The sequence below is a fragment of the Ranitomeya imitator genome, chromosome 3, assembly GCF_032444005.1.
Source record: "Ranitomeya imitator isolate aRanImi1 chromosome 3, aRanImi1.pri, whole genome shotgun sequence".
Classification (NCBI taxonomy): Eukaryota; Metazoa; Chordata; class Amphibia; order Anura; family Dendrobatidae; genus Ranitomeya; species Ranitomeya imitator.
The window spans coordinates 651,899,256-651,916,277 of record NC_091284.1 but is presented as its reverse complement, the minus strand read 5'-3'; the positions used below and the strand labels follow the sequence as shown (position 1 = coordinate 651,916,277).

The 17,022-nt window shown below is 45.9% G+C and overlaps 1 protein-coding gene across 2 annotated transcripts in view; it reads right to left on the bottom strand.

Moving 5' to 3' along the window:
- DGKH (diacylglycerol kinase eta) overlaps positions 1-3,358 on the bottom strand; it is a 374,433-nt gene extending 371,075 nt beyond the window's left edge. Inside the window, exon 1 of one of the 2 annotated variants that reach the window (XM_069758220.1) lies at positions 3,097-3,358. In XM_069758220.1, the coding sequence (XP_069614321.1) occupies positions 3,097-3,153 (57 nt within the window). In that variant the 5' untranslated portion in view covers positions 3,154-3,358. The remainder of the gene's footprint in view (positions 1-3,096) is intronic. The other variant, XM_069758222.1, reaches the window with a different exon arrangement.
- Positions 3,359-17,022: the final 13,664 nt, after the last annotated feature.

The following is a 17,022-nucleotide window of genomic DNA, read 5'->3' as shown; positions in this document are numbered from 1 at the left end:
TATGAGGAGAAGGGAACATCTATTGTAATGTTCTAATACTGTGTTATTATCCTAGTCGGGATTATAAACTGGGGACATTTTTACTCCATCCCATTCTCTATTCTCAGGACTATGTGACTAGTGGTCAAGTGATGACTGGAGTGCCCTCTGCATTGTTATTCCCTAAAGACAACTATGGCTAAACCCACAAGAGCGTGACATAGTCCAATCATCCAGAAAAAATGGATGACTTCTCATCTGTATGCCCAATATTTATGGCATCTGTTTCTATACGTCAGCAGTCAATAAAACTTACAAGACCAAACATAGTTTCCTATGTTAATAATTTCAATGTACCCGTAGAAATTGTACTGTTGATCCGTACGGGGTCTGATTTTATTTTTGCACACCCATAGACCCGAAATTGGGTGAATCTCATCCAATACACAGATGAGAGTAGTGCATGCCGAAATTTTCAACAATTCATCTGAACAGCCCTATTGAATAAAAGTAGTCCAAGTGCTGTCGGATTCTTTCCACGGACAGAACTTGTACCAAAAATGTGGTTGTATGAATATACCCCTGAATGCAAAATGTACAGGAAAAAAAAAGACAATCAGCCCTGTAGGTTGTCCTAGTGTTAGCGTTAAAATGTGCTCAGTACACAAATATGATAAATGCGACCCACATAAAAAAGAGGGGAAAGGAACGGTATATATTTAATATTATCAAAGAGTTTGTTAGATCGTGGCGAATGGCCAAGTTCTTGGATAAGAAGTTATTAGGAGTTATTTGTAGGCAGCTCCTATGACATTAGTTACTATGCTGACACATCCAGTCAGCACCTACTGTAACTATGAGCTGTGAATAATGGCTGAGACTTGTGATCCAATTAGTAATATTTACACTACTGCCATGTGGAATCCAAATAACATCTACGGCATCGATACACACTGAATATTATAGATCTCCTATACAAATATACTCCTTTATGCAAATCTATTGGTAGAATTGTGTCTTATGATGTAGACCGAGGTTTTACTGGAAGTTAGCATGGTTCTGCAATGCTTGTTCTTCACCGCAGGTAATTAACACCTTTAGGATCTATTCACATTCTCCTAAATGCCACCGGACGCGAAACGAAGAATAATACCGCATGTATGTCAGTAACTGAAGCCAACAGACCCCATTGTAAACCATCATGACCATCATATAGAAGATCTGATAGAGGGTTGAAGCTCCTGTCCTAGATGTAAAAAACAGGACCCAAGTGTGAACATGGCCTAAACCCTGCAAAATGTACAGCCAATAAAAAGAAAAATCGCAAAGGTGACCATATTTTGAAGTAAAGCCTATCGTCACCCTTAGGTTTTAAACTGGTTATTCTCTAGATTTTTGGTAGCCAAAATGCTTATTTTTAAAATCCACCCAAATTCTCTGTGACATAACAGACAGCAGCGGCAGGAGATCACATCCTGGAGTCTGTGAGGTTATTCCACTCCTCATTTCCTATCTATGAAGCTCCCAAAAGCCCCTGGGCACAGTATAATGACAATGTCAGAAATGGCAATCGCTGACACTATAATACAGTTGGTTTGGAGACTCTTTTCCCTAAAAATTAGAGGTGGTTCAAATTCACGCACTACACTGACAAGATGTTTGAGACCTTTTAAGAAGTCTTATTATAAACCACAGGTTTTCAAGAGAGGTCGGGATGTGACACAAAAACTGGTGTCCAGGAAAGAACCAGTGTAATGATACCAGTCCAGAGAAAAAAATACTACTGGACACTACCTGGCATATAGTACCAGTCCAGTCAAACCACTCTATACTGCCTGGTATACTGTACCAGTCCACTCAAACCACTCTATACTGCCTGGTATACTGTACCAGTCCACTCAAACCACTCTATACTGCCTGGTATACTGTACCAGTCCACTCAAACCACTCTATACTGCCTGGTATACTGTACCAGTACACAAGAACAATTGGATACTGCCCGGCATATAGTACCAGTCCATAAGAACCAATAAACTCTAATAAGGCTGGGTTCACACTGCGTCAATGGTGTCCATTAGACGGACTATATTACACCACTGCATAAACGCGGTGTAACGTAGTCCGTTACGGCCGCCATTGACTGCAATGTCGGACGCATCGCTAGCGCATGCCCACAATGGCCGTGCGCTAGGGATGTGCCGTCATTGAGTGACGGACCCGGAGACGCAGGCTGCAGTGTTTCCGGGTCCGTCACTGCTAGCGCATTGCAAACGCCGGCACTTGCGTTAACAGCAGCCCGTTAGCGTATGTGCTGAAGGGGCTGCTGCTAACGCAGTGTGAACCTAGCCTAAGGCTGCGTCTCCACAGGCAGTATTGTCGGCGCTTTACACGCGGTGATTCCGGATGTGTTCATTGCACACATCTGGAATCTCCGCACCTATACATAGAGCCCTGTGATTTACCTTGCAGACGGAGCGTCGCAGTGGGGTAAACAGACATGCTGCAGTCTAAAAAGACACGGCGCATGTCCGTAAACGCAGGGCCACTGGATGCGTGTTCGCACGCATAGTGGAGACGGGATTTCATAAAATCCCCTCCACTATGCTGTAACATCTGGACGCTGCGGGTTGAACCCTAAGGCTATAAGCAGCGTCCAATCCGCAGCAAATCCGGATGTAATTCGGCCCATGGACACACACCCTCAGAGTCTACTATAACCAAGGTATAAGTCAGTATATACGGTGCCTCTGTAGTGAACCAGCCCAATACAAACACTGCCAGTACACCCCACCAGCTGGGACAGATGGGAAGTGGCACATGGGCCAGTGCCATACATGCCACAACTAGACTGGCCGCCCGCCTGTGCACACGATGCCCCCATATGCCACAACTAGACTGGCAGCCCGCCCGTGCACAGGATGCCCCCATATGCCACAGCTAGACTGGCAGCCTGCCCGTGCACAGGATGCCCCCAGCTGGCTGCCAGCTTCCACCACTAGCTGCCAGTTCCCGCTGCCCACACCCTGCCCCGGTCCGTGCAGCTGGCACGCTGCGGACACTAAGTTCCTCCAGTCCCTACCACCCGCAGTTGTGGCGTGCCGTGCCCCCAGTACCCACCATCTCCTCCCACACCGGGCTCCGGCCGCTGTAGGAAGGATATGTGTGCTCCATCATCTCCCCAGGAAATCGCCAGAGGTGTCAGGAAGAAGCAGGGCTCAGCCGGTCCCGGGAGGAGGCGCAGTGCCCGACACTGGAGATCCCGGCAGTGCAGGCTCCGAGCACAGCGTCCTCTGTCCTGGCTGCTCACAGCCCCGGGGTGCGCTCCGTGCTTCCCGCTCCTCCGGTGCCGCTGACACTCCTTCTCCTCATCTTCCTACTCTTCAGGCTGCAGCTTCTTCCCTCCTTCTCCCCGCCCCGCTCCAGTCCCGTCCACTGTCTGCACTCTTCCCTGCCAGTCTCCCTCCTCCAACCGCGCTGCACCCAGAGACGTACATGACAGTCCCTGGGACTCAACAGCCGCCTGGTGTGTGCAGGACTGTGGGGGATTAGTGCCCCTTCCCCATTACACCCCGAGGAACATGGATGTCAGAATGGAATTGAAAGCGATCCCTGCACTACAGTCCTGGCCAAAAGTTGCTATTTCAGTCTTTTTACATCTTGTTGTCATGTCTCTATGGTTACTGGAGTACACCTACAGGTCCTTCTCAAAAAATTAGCATATAGTGTTAAATTTCATTATTTACCATAATGTAATGATTACAATTAAACTTTCATATATTATAGATTCATTATCCACCAACTGATATTTGTCAGGTCTTTTATTGTTTTAATACTGATGATTTTGGCATACAACTCCTGATAACCCAAAAAACCTGTCTCAATAAATTAGCATATTTCACCCATCCAATCAAATAAAAGTGTTTTTTAATAACAAAGAAAAAAACCATCAAATAATAATGTTCAGTTATGCACTCAATACTTGGTCGGGAATCCTTTGGCAGAAATGACTGCTTCAATGCGGCGTGGCATGGAGGCAATCAGCCTGTGACACTGCTGAGATGTTATGGAGGCCCAGGATGCTTCAATAGCGGCCTTAAGCTCATCCAGAGTGTTGGGTCTTGCGTCTCTCAACTTTCTCTTCACAATATCCCACAGATTCTCTATGGGGTTCAGGTCAGGAGAGTTGGCAGGCCAATTGAGCACAGTAATACCATGGTCAGTAAACCATTTACCAGTGGTTTTGGCACTGTGAGCAGGTGCCAGGTCGTGCTGAAAAATGAAATCTTCATCTCCATAAAGCATTTCAGCCGATGGAAGCATGAAGTGCTCCAAAATCTCCTGATAGCTAGCTGCATTGACCCTGCCCTTGATGAAACACAGTGGACCAACACCAGCAGCTGACATGGCACCCCACACCATCACTGACTGTGGGTACTTGACACTGGACTTCAGGCATTTTGGCATTTCCTTCTCCCCAGTCTTCCTCCAGACTCTGGCACCTTGATTTCCGAATGACATGCAAAATTTGCTTTCATCAGAAAAAAGTACTTGGGACCACTTAGCAACAGTCCAGTGCTGCTTCTCTGTAGCCCAGGTCAGGCGCCTCTGCCGCTGTTTATGGTTCAAAAGTGGCTTTACCTGGGGAATGCGGCACCTGTAGCCCATTTCCTGCACACGCCTGTGCACGGTGGCTCTGGATGTTTCCACACCAGACTCAGTCCACTGCTTCCTCAGGTTCCCCAAGGTCTGGAATCGGTCCTTCTCCACAATCTTCCTCAGGGTCCGGTCTCCTCTTCTCGTTGTACAGCGTTTTCTGCCACATTGTTTCCTTCCAACAGACTTACCATTGAGGTGCCTTGATACAGCACTCTGGGAACAGCCTATTTGTTGAGAAATTTCTTTCTGGGTCTTACCCTCTTGCTTGAGGGTGTCAATGATGGCCTTCTTGACATCTGTCAGGTCGCTAGTCTTACCCATGATGGGGGTTTTGAGTAATGAACCAGGCAGGGAGTTTATAAAAGCCTCAGGTATCTTTTGCATGTGTTTAGAGTTAATTAGTTGATTCAGAAGATTAGAGTAATAGGTCGTTTAGAGAACCTTTTCTTGATATGCTAATTTATTGAGACAGGTTTTTTGGGTTATCAGGAGTTGTATGCCAAAATCATCAGTATTAAAACAATAAAAGACCTGACAAATTTCAGTTGGTGGATAATGAATCTATAATATATGAAAGTTTAACCCCTCTGTGACCTTAGACGTACTATCCCGTCGAGGTGCCCTGGGCTTATCTGACCCTGGACGGGATAGTACGTCATAGCCGATCGGCCGCGCTCACGGGGGGAGCGCGGCCGATCGCGGCCGGGTGTCAGCTGCTTATCGCAGCTGACATCCGGCACTATGTGCCAGGAGCGGTCACGGACCGCCCCCGGCACATTAACCCCTGGCACACCGCGATCAAAGATGATCGCGATGTGCCGGCGGTGCAGGGAAGCACCGCGCAGGGAGGGGGTTCCCTGCGGGCTTCCCTGAGCCCCCCGCAGCAACTCGATGTGATCGCGTTGCTGCGAGGGTCTCCTCACCTCCCTCCCTGCTCGAGCCCCGGATCCAAGATGGCCGCGGATCCGGGTCCTGCAGGGAGGGAGGTGGCTTCACAGAGCCTGCTTAGAGCAGGCACTGTGAAGGCTGCAGCGCTGCATGTCAGATCAGTGATCTGACAGAGTGCTGTGCAAACTGTCAGATCACTGATCTGTGATGTCCCCCCCTGGGACAAAGTAAAAAAGTAAAAAAAAATTTTTCCAAATGTGTAAAAAAAATTAAAAAAAATATTCCAAAATAATGAAAAAAAAAAAAAAATATTATTCCCATAAATACATTTCTTCATCTAAATAAAAAAACAAAACAATAAAAGTACACATATTTAGTATCGCCGCGTCCGTAACGACCCGACCTATAAAACTGTCCCACTAGTTAACCCCTTCAGTAAACACCGTAAGAAAAAAAAAAAAAAAACGAGGCAAAAAACAACGCTTTATTATCATACCGCCGAACAAAAAGTGGAATAACACGCGATCAAAAGGACAGATATAAATAACCATGGTACCGCTGAAAGCGTCATATTGTCCCGCAAAAAAAGAGCCGCCATACAGCATCATCAGCAAAAAAATAAAAAGTTATAGTCCTGAGAATAAAGCAATGCAAAAATAATTATTTTTTCTGTAAAATAGTTTTTATCGTATAAAAGCACCAAACCATAAAAAAATGATATAAATGAGGTATCGCTGTAATCGTACTGACCCGAAGAATAAAACTGATTTATCAATTTTACCAAACGCGGAACGGTATAAACGCCTCCCCCAATAGAAATTCATGAATAGCTGGCTTTTGGTCATTCTTCCTCACAAAAATCGGAATAAAAAGCGATAAAAAAATGTCACGTGCCCAAAAATGTTTTCAATAAAAACGTCAACTCGTCCCGCAAAAAACAAGACCTCACATGACTCTGTGGACCAAAATATGGAAAAATTATAGCTCTCAAAATGTGGTATTGCAAAAAATATTTTTTGCAATAAAAAGGGTCTTTCAGTGTGTGACGGCTGCCAATCATAAAAATCCGCTAAAAAACTCGCTATAAAAGTAAATCAAACCCCCCTTCATCACCCCCTTAGTTAGGGAAAAATAAAAAAAAATGTATTTATTTCCATTTTCCCATTAGGGCTAGGGTTAGGGCTAGGATTAGGGTTAGGGTTAGGGCTAGGGTTAGGGCTAGGGTTAGGGCTAGGGCTAGGGTTAGGGCTAGGGTTAGGGCTAGGGTTAGGGTTAGGGTTAGGGCTAGGGTTAGGGCTAGGGTTAGGGCTAGGGTTAGGGTTACGGTTAGGGCTAGGGTTAGGGCTAGGGTTAGGGTTAGGGTTAGGGCTAGGGTTAGGGCTAGGGTTAGGGCTAGGGTTAGGGTTAGGGTTAGGGCTAGGGCTAGGGTTAGGGCTAGGGTTAGGGTTGGGGCTACAGTTAGGGTTGGGGCTAAAGTTAGGGTTAGGGTTTAGATTACATTTACAGTTGGGAATAGGGTTGGGATTAGGGTTAGGGGTGTGTCAGGGTTAGAGGTGTGGTTAGGGTTACCGTTGGAATTAGGGTTAGGGGTGTGTTTAGATTAGGGTTTCAGTTATAATTGGGGGGTTTCCACTGTTTCGGCACATCAGGGGCTCTCCAAACACGACATGGCGTCCGATCTCAATTCCAGCCAATTCTGCGTTGAAAAAGTAAAACAGTGCTCCTTCCCTTCCGAGCTCTCCTGTGTGCCCAAACAGGGGTTTACCCCAACATATGGGGTATCAGCGTACTCAGGACAAATTGGACAACAACTTTTGTGGACCAATTTCTCCTGTTACCCTTGGGAAAATACAAAACTGGGGGCTAAAAAATAATTTTTGTGGGAAAACAAAAAGATATTTTATTTTCACGGCTCTGCGTTATAAACTGTAGTGAAACACTTGGGGGTTCAAAGTTCTCACAACACATCTAGATAAGTTCATTGAGGGGTCTAGTTTCCAATATGGGGTCACTTGTGGGGGGTTTCTACTGTTTAGGTACATTAGGGGCTCTGCAAACGCAATGTGACGCCTGCAGACCATTCCATCTAAGTCTGCATTCCAAATGGCGCTCCTTCCCTTCCGAACCCTCCCATGCGCCCAAACGGTGGTTCCCCCCCACATATCGGGTATCAGCGTACTCAGGACAAATTGGACAACAACATTTAGGGTCCAATTTCTCCTGCTAACCTTGGAAAAATACAAAACTGGGGGCTAAAATATAATTTTTGTGGAAAAAAAAATATTTTTTATTTGCATGGCTCTGCGTTATAAACTGTAGTGAAATACTTGGGGGTTCAAAGCTCTCACAACACATCAAGATGAGTTCCTTAGGGGGTCTACTTTCCAAAATGGTGTCACTTGTGGGGGGTTTCTACTGTTTAGGTACATTAGGGGCTCTGCAAACGCAATGTGACGCCTGCAGACCATTCCATCTAAGTCTGCATTCCAAATGGCGCTCCTTCCCTTCCGAACCCTCCCATGCGCCCAAACGGTGGTTCCCCCCCACATATGGGGTATCAGCGTACTCAGGACAAATTGGACAACAACTTTTGGGGTCCAATTTCTCCTGTTACCCTAGGGAAAATACAAAACTGGGGGCTAAAAAATAATTTTTGTGGGAAAAAAATTTAGTTTTATTTTTATGGCTCTGCATTATAAACTTCTGTGAAGCCCTTGGTGGGTCAAAGTGCTCACCACACATCCAGATAAGTTCCTTAGGGGGTCTACTTTCCAAAATGGTGTCACTTGTGGGGGGTTTCAATGTTTAGGCACATCAGTGGCTCTCCAAACGCAACATGGCGTCCCATCTCAATTCCTGTCAATTTTGCATTGAAAAGTCAAACGGCGCTCCTTCCCTTCCGAGCTCTCCCATGCGCCCAAACAGTGGTTTACTGCCACATATGGGGTATCAGCGTACTCGGGACAAATTGGGCAACAACTTTTGAGGTCCAATTTCTTCTCTTACCCTTGGAAAAATAAAAAATTGGGGGCAAAAATATAATTTTTGTGAAAAAATATGATTTTTTATTTTTACGGTTCTGCATTATAAACTTCTGTGAAGCACTTGGTGGGTCAAAGTGCTCACCACACCTCTAGATAAGTTCCTTAGGGGGTCTACTTTCCAAAATGGTGTCACTTGTGGGGGGTTTCAATGTTTAGGCACATCAGTGGCTCTCCAAACGCAACATGGCGTCCCATCTCAATTTCTGTCAATTTTGCATTGAAAAGTCAAACTGCGCTCCTTCCCTTCCGAGCTCTCCCATGCGCCCAAACAGTGGTTTACTGCCACATATGGGGTATCAGCGTACTCAGGACAAATTGGACAACAACTTTTGAGGTCCAATTTCTTCTCTTACCCTTGGAAAAATAAAAAATTGGGGGCAAAAATATAATTTTTGTGAAAAAATATGATTTTTTATTTTTACGGTTCTGCATTATAAACTTCTGTGAAGCACTTGGTGGGTCAAAGTGCTCACCACACATCCAGATAAGTTCCTTAGGGGGTCTACTTTCCAAAATGGTGTCACTTGTGGGGGGTTTCAATGTTTAGGCACATCAGTGGCTCTCCAAACGCAACATGGCGTCCCATCTCAATTCCTGTCAATTTTGCATTGAAAAGTCAAATAGCGCTCCTTCCCTTCCGAGCTCTCCCATGCGCTCAAACAGTGGTTTACTGCCACATATGGGGTATCAGCGTACTCAGGACAAATTGGACAACAACTTTTTGGGTCCAATTTCTCCTGTTACCCTTGGTAAAATAAAACAAATTGGAGCTGAATAAATTTTTTGTGTAAAAAAGTTAAATGTTCATTTTTATTTAAACATTCCAAAAATTCCTATTAAACACCTGAAGGGTTAATAAACTTCTTGAATGTGGTTTTGAGCACCTTGAGGGGTGCAGTTTTTAGAATGGTGTCACACTTGGGCATTTTCTATCATATAGACCCCTCAAAATGACTTCAAATGAGACGTGGTCCCTAAAAAAAAATGGTGTTGTAAAAATGAGAAATTGCTGGTCAACTTTTAACCCTTATAACTCCCTAACAAAAAAAAAATTGGTTCCAAAATTATGCTGATGTAAAGGAGACATGTGGGAAATGTTACTTATTAAGTATTTTGTGTGACATATCGCTGTGATTTAATTGCATAAAAATTCAAAGTTTGAAAATTGCGAAATTTTCAAAATTTTCGCCAAATTTCCGTTTTTTTCACAAATAAACGCAGGTACTATCAAAGAAATTTTACCACTATCATGAAGTACAATATGTCACGAGAAAACAATGTCAGAATCACCAGGATCCGTTGAAGCGTTTCGGAGTTATAACCTCATAAAGGGACAGTGGTCAGAATTGTAAAAATTGGCCTGGTCATTAACGTGCAAACCACCCTTGGGGGTAAAGGGGTTAATTGTAATCATTACATTATGGTAAATAATGAAATTTAACACTATATGCTAATTTTTTGAGAAGGACCTGTATATGGATGTCAGAAGTTTCTCGGCAGCTTTCACATTGCGTTGTGTCCTCATCGGGGCATCATTCCGAAATCCCATGCAAATGTGGTTGCGCCAACGGGAGAGAGAACATGCGCTCTGTGTGCTCTTTTTTCGGCCCAGGTGTTGTAGGGATGCCATACAGGCACGTGGAGGCCACACACACAACTGAGCATCATTTCCTTGTCTTTAGATATTTCCACTGAAGTTGGATCAGCCTGTAATTTGATTTTCCACTTTGATTTAGAGCATCATTCCAAATCCAGACCTCCATGGGATATTCATTTTGATTTACATTGATCATTTTTATGTTTTATTGTTCTCAACACATTCCACTATGTAATGAATAAAGATTTGCAGCTGAAATATTTAATTCAGTGATATCTAGGATGTGGGATTTTAGTGCTCCTTTTATTTTCTTCAGCAGTGTATTAAACTGCCCCTAGTGTGTTGTTAGTGATGTAATGTGCATCACTAACATGGTTTTCTCATAGAAAAGCTTCCAGTATTAAAAACCCACTTTATATCATTAGGGAATCGCCTCACATACCTTTTGTTTCAGTCATTGTGGACGGTTGCACTTTTTCCCGTTTCATTTACGGATCAGTCCATGTCCTGTTCACGGACACAGTATTGGGATTGATTGCTTTTACTGGTCCAATGTCACAGCAACCACCTAGCAAATCCCACGCATGCGCACTTCCCATCTGCTCACCGGGCATACTCACTGACCTTGCTGTACAGCCCCCGCTCCATATCAGATGTGCGCATGCTCAAGAGCGCAGAATGCAGAGGACACAGTGGTGCGCATAGCGTGCGCACTCACACGTCATATAGCCACTGACTCACTGTCATGCTGGACCGGTCTTAGGTAGGGCAGGGGGAGCTCAAGCGGTCCCTGGAACTAGGACCCTAACTATCCCTGTCCGGGGGTACTCTTGATGGTAGAGAGGCTCGAGTCTCTGACCTCACTTTGCACCTGTTAATCGATGGTCTGTCTCCTCCCTCATCCCCTGAAGACTAGGACAGACACGTAATGTGGACAAGACACAAACGGCAAAACAAGGATAAGAGAAACCATCTATCACACAAAAGCGTCAACCAAAAATAGGAACGAAAGAGACAGGGAGGCATAAACTAAAGGGGAACGGGGACCGGTAGATAAACACACACACATTACAGAACACCTACACAACAACTTCTCTCAAAATACTTAACCCCTTAATGACAGGCCAAATTTTTAAAATCTGACTAGTGTCACTATATGTGGTAATAACTCTGGAACGCTTCAACAGATCACACTGATTCTGATAACGTTTTTTCATGACACATTGTACTTTATAACAATTGTAAATTTAAGTGGATATGTTTTGCGTTTATTTATAAAAAATGTCAGAAATTTTACAGAAACTTAAAAAAATTAGTAGTTTTCAAACTTTGAATGATAATCTCTCTAATCCAGATAGACCACCCGAAAACATTAATAAATGTCACGGACGTGGTTTGTGGAACCACTGTGCCACGGGCCGCGGAGAGCCTGGGGAGTGTAACTAAGCGAACATCAGACTGTTCGTTAGAGCCTCTAATGGTGAGGTTAGACTTGGCTCCCGATGAACGCCAGGTGCCACTCCAGGACAGACCAACGGTCACACAGCAGCTGGACCCAGAAGGACAGACTGGATGGAGCAGCAGGTAGAGCTTGTATTCGAATGCAGCAGACCAAGTCCGTATCCGAGTGTTGCAGACAGAGTTTGTGTCAGAGTGCAGCAGACAATGTCTGCATTAGAGTGCAGCAGGCAATAATTGCACTAGAGTGCAGCAGGCAGGATTTGCATCAGAGTGCAGCAGGCAGGATTTGCATCAGAGTGCAGCAGGCAGGATTTGCATCAGAGTGCTGAAGGCAGGGTTTGCACCAGGGTGCAGCAAACAGGATTTTCACTGGTATGCGACCTTACACAACATAGACTTTAAACTAGAAGGTTGCTCAGGCACCTCCCAGCTGGGAGGAAAAATAGACCCTGCCTGTCAGAGCAGGGATCTGGCATGGTGCTAACAGTACCCTCTTCTTTACGCCCCCTCCTCTTCAGGCTATCTAGGAAGTTCCAGAATTTGTGATAGGCTGACTGGGGCGACAGTAACCATCTTCTAGGGTTCGGTGGTAAATTGAGGGTCCTCCTCTTGCTCTACAGACAGAAATGAGATAGAGAGAGGACATCAGCTCTGACATTCTTGTCACTGGACCTGAAATCTAAAAGAAAGTTAAAGCGGGCAAAAAACAAAGACCACTTACATGTAGCTTGGCAAGGATTAAGTCTCTGGGCGGACTGGAGATACGCCAGGTTCTAATGGTAAGTGTAAATAATCACTAGATAGACAGCGCCCTCCAGCACGTAGCGCAACTCCTCCAAAGCCATCTGACGGCAATCAACTCTCGATCCCTAATGGAATAGTTAAACTCTGGAGCGGAGAAGGCCTTGGAGAAGAAACTGCAGGACACGCAGCGATCCGAGGAGGACTTCTGAGTAAGCACCACTCTGGCCCCTAACGAGGATGCATCCACCTCAAGGAAGAACTGTTTGTTCAGATAAGGTTGATGCAGAACGGTTGCGGTGGAGAAGAACCATTTAAGAGAGTGGAAGGCTTCTTCAGCCTCGGAGGATCAGTTCTTTGGATTGGCTCCCTTTCGGGTCATAGCAGAAATAGGAGCAGTCAGAGTGGAGAACTGAGGAATAAATTGCCGATAATTAGCAAAGCCAAGTAATCTTTGGATTTCTTTGACTCCAACGGCCAGCGGCCATTTAAAGGGAACCTGTCACCCCCAAAATCGATGGTGAGGTAAGCTCATCGTCATCAGGGGCTTATCTACAGCATTCTGTAATGCTGTAGATAAGCCGCCGATGTTACCTGAAAGAGGAGAAAAAGAGGTTAGATTATACTCACCCAGGGGTGGTCCTGCTCCAATGGGTGTCTCAGGTCCGGAACAGCTCCTCCCATCTTCATTCCATGACGTCCTCTTCTGGTCTTCACGCCGCGGCTCCGGCGCAGGCGTACTTTGTCTGCCCTGTTGAGGGCAGAGCAAAGTACTGCAGTGTGCAGGCGCCGGGCCTCTCTGACCTTTCCGGCGCCTGCGCACTGCAGTACTTTCCTCTGCCCTCAACAGGGCAAACAAAGTATGCCTGCGCCAGAGCCGCGGCGTGAAGACCAGAAGAGGATGTCATGGAATGAAGATAGGAGGCGCTGGAGCGGACCTGAGACACCCATTTGACCGGACCGCAGCGGGACCGCCCCTAAGTGAGTATAATCTAACCTCTTTTTCTCCTCTTTCAGGTTACATCTGTGTTATGTAGGCAATCCAGTGACACAGTGTGCCAGCAATCAGAGCACATACAGTGATTTGATAATAACCCAAAAACAATAGAACGAGCTCTGAGACGTGGAATCTCTGTAGACCGCAATACCTGAACCTATCCTAAACACAACTAAAGGCAGCTGTGGATTGCGCCTGTCACTACCTATGCAACTCGGCACAGCCTGAGGAGCTGACTAGCCTGAAGATAGAAAAACAAGCCTGACTTGCCTCAGAGAAATACCCCAAAGGAAAAGGCAGCCCCCCACATATAATGACTGTTAGCAAGATGAAAAGACAAACGTAGGGATGAAATAGATTCAGCAAAGTGAGGCCCGATATTCTAGATAGAGCGAGGATAGCAAAGAGAACTTTGCAGTCTACAAAAAACCCTAAAGCAAAAAACCACGCAAAGGGGGCAAAAAAAACCACCGTGCCGAACTAACGGCACGGCGGTGCACCCTTTGCGTCTCAGAGCTTCCAGCAAAAACGAATAGACAAGCTGGACAGAAAAAGTAGCAACAAAAGCAAAGAAACACTTATCTAAGCAGAGCAGCAGGCCATAGGAAAGATCCAGAAGCTCATCTCCAACACTGGAACATTGACAAGGAGCAAGGAAGACAGAATCAGGTGGAGTTAAATAACAAAGCAGCCAACGAGCTCACCAAAACACCTGATGGAGGAAGCTCAGAAGCTGCAGTACCACTTGTGACCACAGGAGTGAATTCAGCCACAGAATTCACAACAGTACCCCCCCCTTGAGGAGGGGTCACCGAACCCTCACCAGAGCCCCCAGGCCGACCAGGATGAGCCACATGAAAGGCACGAACAAGATCTGGAGCATGGACATCAGAGGCAAAAACCCAGGAATTATCTTCCTGAGCATAACCCTTCCATTTAACCAGATACTGGAGTTTCCATCTAGAAACACGAGAATCCAAAATTTTCTCCACAATATACTCCAATTCCCCCTCCACCAAAACCGGGGCAGGAGGTTCAACAGATGGAACCATAGGTGCCACGTATCTCCGCAACAACGACCTATGGAATACATTATGTATGGAAAAGGAGTCTGGGAGGGTCAGACGAAAAGACACAGGATTGAGAATCTCAGAAATCCTATACGGACCAATAAAACGAGGTTTAAATTTAGGAGAGGAAACCTTCATAGGAATATGACGAGAAGATAACCAAACCAGATCCCCAACACGAAGTCAGGGACCCACACGGCGTCTGCGATTAGCGAAAAGTTGAGCCTTCTCCTGGGACAAGGCCAAATTGTCCACTACCTGAGTCCAGATCTGCTGCAACCTGTCCACCACAGAATCCACACCAGGACAGTCCGAAGACTCAACCTGTCCTGAAGAGAAACGAGGATGGAACCCAGAATTGCAGAAAAATGGAGAGACCAAGGTAGCCGAGCTGGCCCGATTATTAAGGGCGAACTCAGCCAACGGCAAAAAGGACACCCAATCATCCTGATCTGCAGAAACAAAACATCTCAGATATGTCTCCAAGGTCTGATTGGTTCGTTCGGTCTGGCCATTAGTCTGAGGATGGAAAGCCGAGGAAAAAGACAGGTCAATGCCCATCCTGCCACAAAAGGCTCGCCAAAACCTCGAAACAAACTGGGAACCTCTGTCAGAAACGATATTCTCAGGAATGCCATGCAAACGAACCACATGCTGGAAGAACAAAGGCACCAAATCAGAGGAGGAAGGCAATTTAACCAAGGGCACCAGATGGACCATTTTAGAAAAGCGATCACAGACCACCCAAATGACTGACATCTTTTGAGAAACGGGAAGGTCAGAAATGAAATCCATCGAAATATGTGTCCAAGGCCTCTTTGGGACCGGCAAGGGCAAAAGCAACCCACTGGCACGTGAACAGCAGGGCTTAGCCCTAGCACAAATCCCACAGGACTGCACAAAAGTACGTACATCCCGTGACAGAGATGGCCACCAGAAGGATCTAGCCACTAACTCTCTGGTACCAAATATTCCAGGATGACCAGCCAACACCGAACAATGAAGTTCAGAGATAACTTTAGTAGTCCACCTATCAGGGACGAACAGTTTCTCCGCTGGACAACGATCAGGTTTATTCGCCTGAAATTGTTGCAACACTCGCCGCAAATCAGGGGAGATGGCAGACACAATGACTCCTTCCTTGAGGATACTCGCCGGCTCAGATGAACCCGGAGAGTCGGGCACAAAACTCCTAGACAGAGCATCCGCCTTCACATTTTTAGAGCCCGGAAGGTACGAAATCACAAAATCGAAGCGGGCAAAAAATAACGACCAACGGGCCTGTCTAGGATTCAAGCGCTTGGCAGACTCGAGATAAGTAAGGTTCTTATGATCAGTCAATACCACCACGCGATGCTTAGCTCCTTCAAGCCAATGACGCCATTCCTCGAATGCCCACTTCATGGCCAGCAACTCTCGGTTGCCCACATCATAATTACGCTCAGCAGCCGAAAACTTCCTGGAAAAGAAAGCACATGGTTTCAACACTGAGCAACCAGAACCTCTCTGTGACAAAACCGCCCCTGCTCCAATCTCAGAAGCATCAACCTCGACCTGGAACGGAAGAGAAACATCTGGTTGACACAACACAGGGGCAGAAAAAAACCGATGCTTCAACTCCTGAAAAGCTTCCACAGCAGCAGAAGACCAATTAACCAAATCAGCACCCTTCTTGGTCAAATCGGTCAATGGTTTGGCAATGCTAGAAAAATTACAGATGAAGCGACGATAAAAATTAGCAAAGCCCAGGAATTTTTGCAGACTTTTCAGAGATGTCGGCTGAGTCCAATCCTGGATGGCTTGGACCTTAACCGGATCCATCTCGATAGTAGAAGGGGAAAAGATGAACCCCAAAAATGAAACTTTCTGCACACCGAAGAGACACTTTGATCCCTTCACAAACAAAGAATTAGCACGCAGGACCTGGAAAACCATTCTGACCTGCTTCACATGAGAGTCCCAATCATCTGAGAAGATCAAAATGTCATCCAAGTAAACAATCAGGAATTTATCCAGATACTCACGGAAGATGTCATGCATAAAAGACTGAAACACAGATGGAGCATTGGCAAGTCCGAACGGCATCACTAGATACTCAAAACGACCCTCGGGCGTATTAAATGCAGTTTTCCATTCATCTCCTTGCCTGATTCTCACCAGATTATACGCACCACGAAGATCTATCTTAGTGAACCAACTAGCCCCCTTAATCCGAGCAAACAAGTCAGATAACAATGGCAAGGGATACTGAAATTTAACAGTGATCTTATTAAGAAGGCGGTAATCAATACATGGTCTCAGCGAACCATCCTTCTTGGCTACAAAAAAGAACCCTGCTCCCAGTGGTGATGACTAGGGTTGAGCGAAACGGGTCGTTCATTTTCAAAAGTCGCCGACTTTTGGCAAAGTCGGGTTTCATGAAACCCGATCCGACCCCTGTGCGGGGTCGGCCATGCGGTACGCGACTTTCGCGCCAAAGTCGCGTTTCAATGACGCGAAAAGCGCCATTTCTCAGCCAATGAAGGTAAACGCAGAGTGTGGGCAGCGTGATGACATAGGTCCTGGTCCCCACCATCTTAGAGAAGGGCA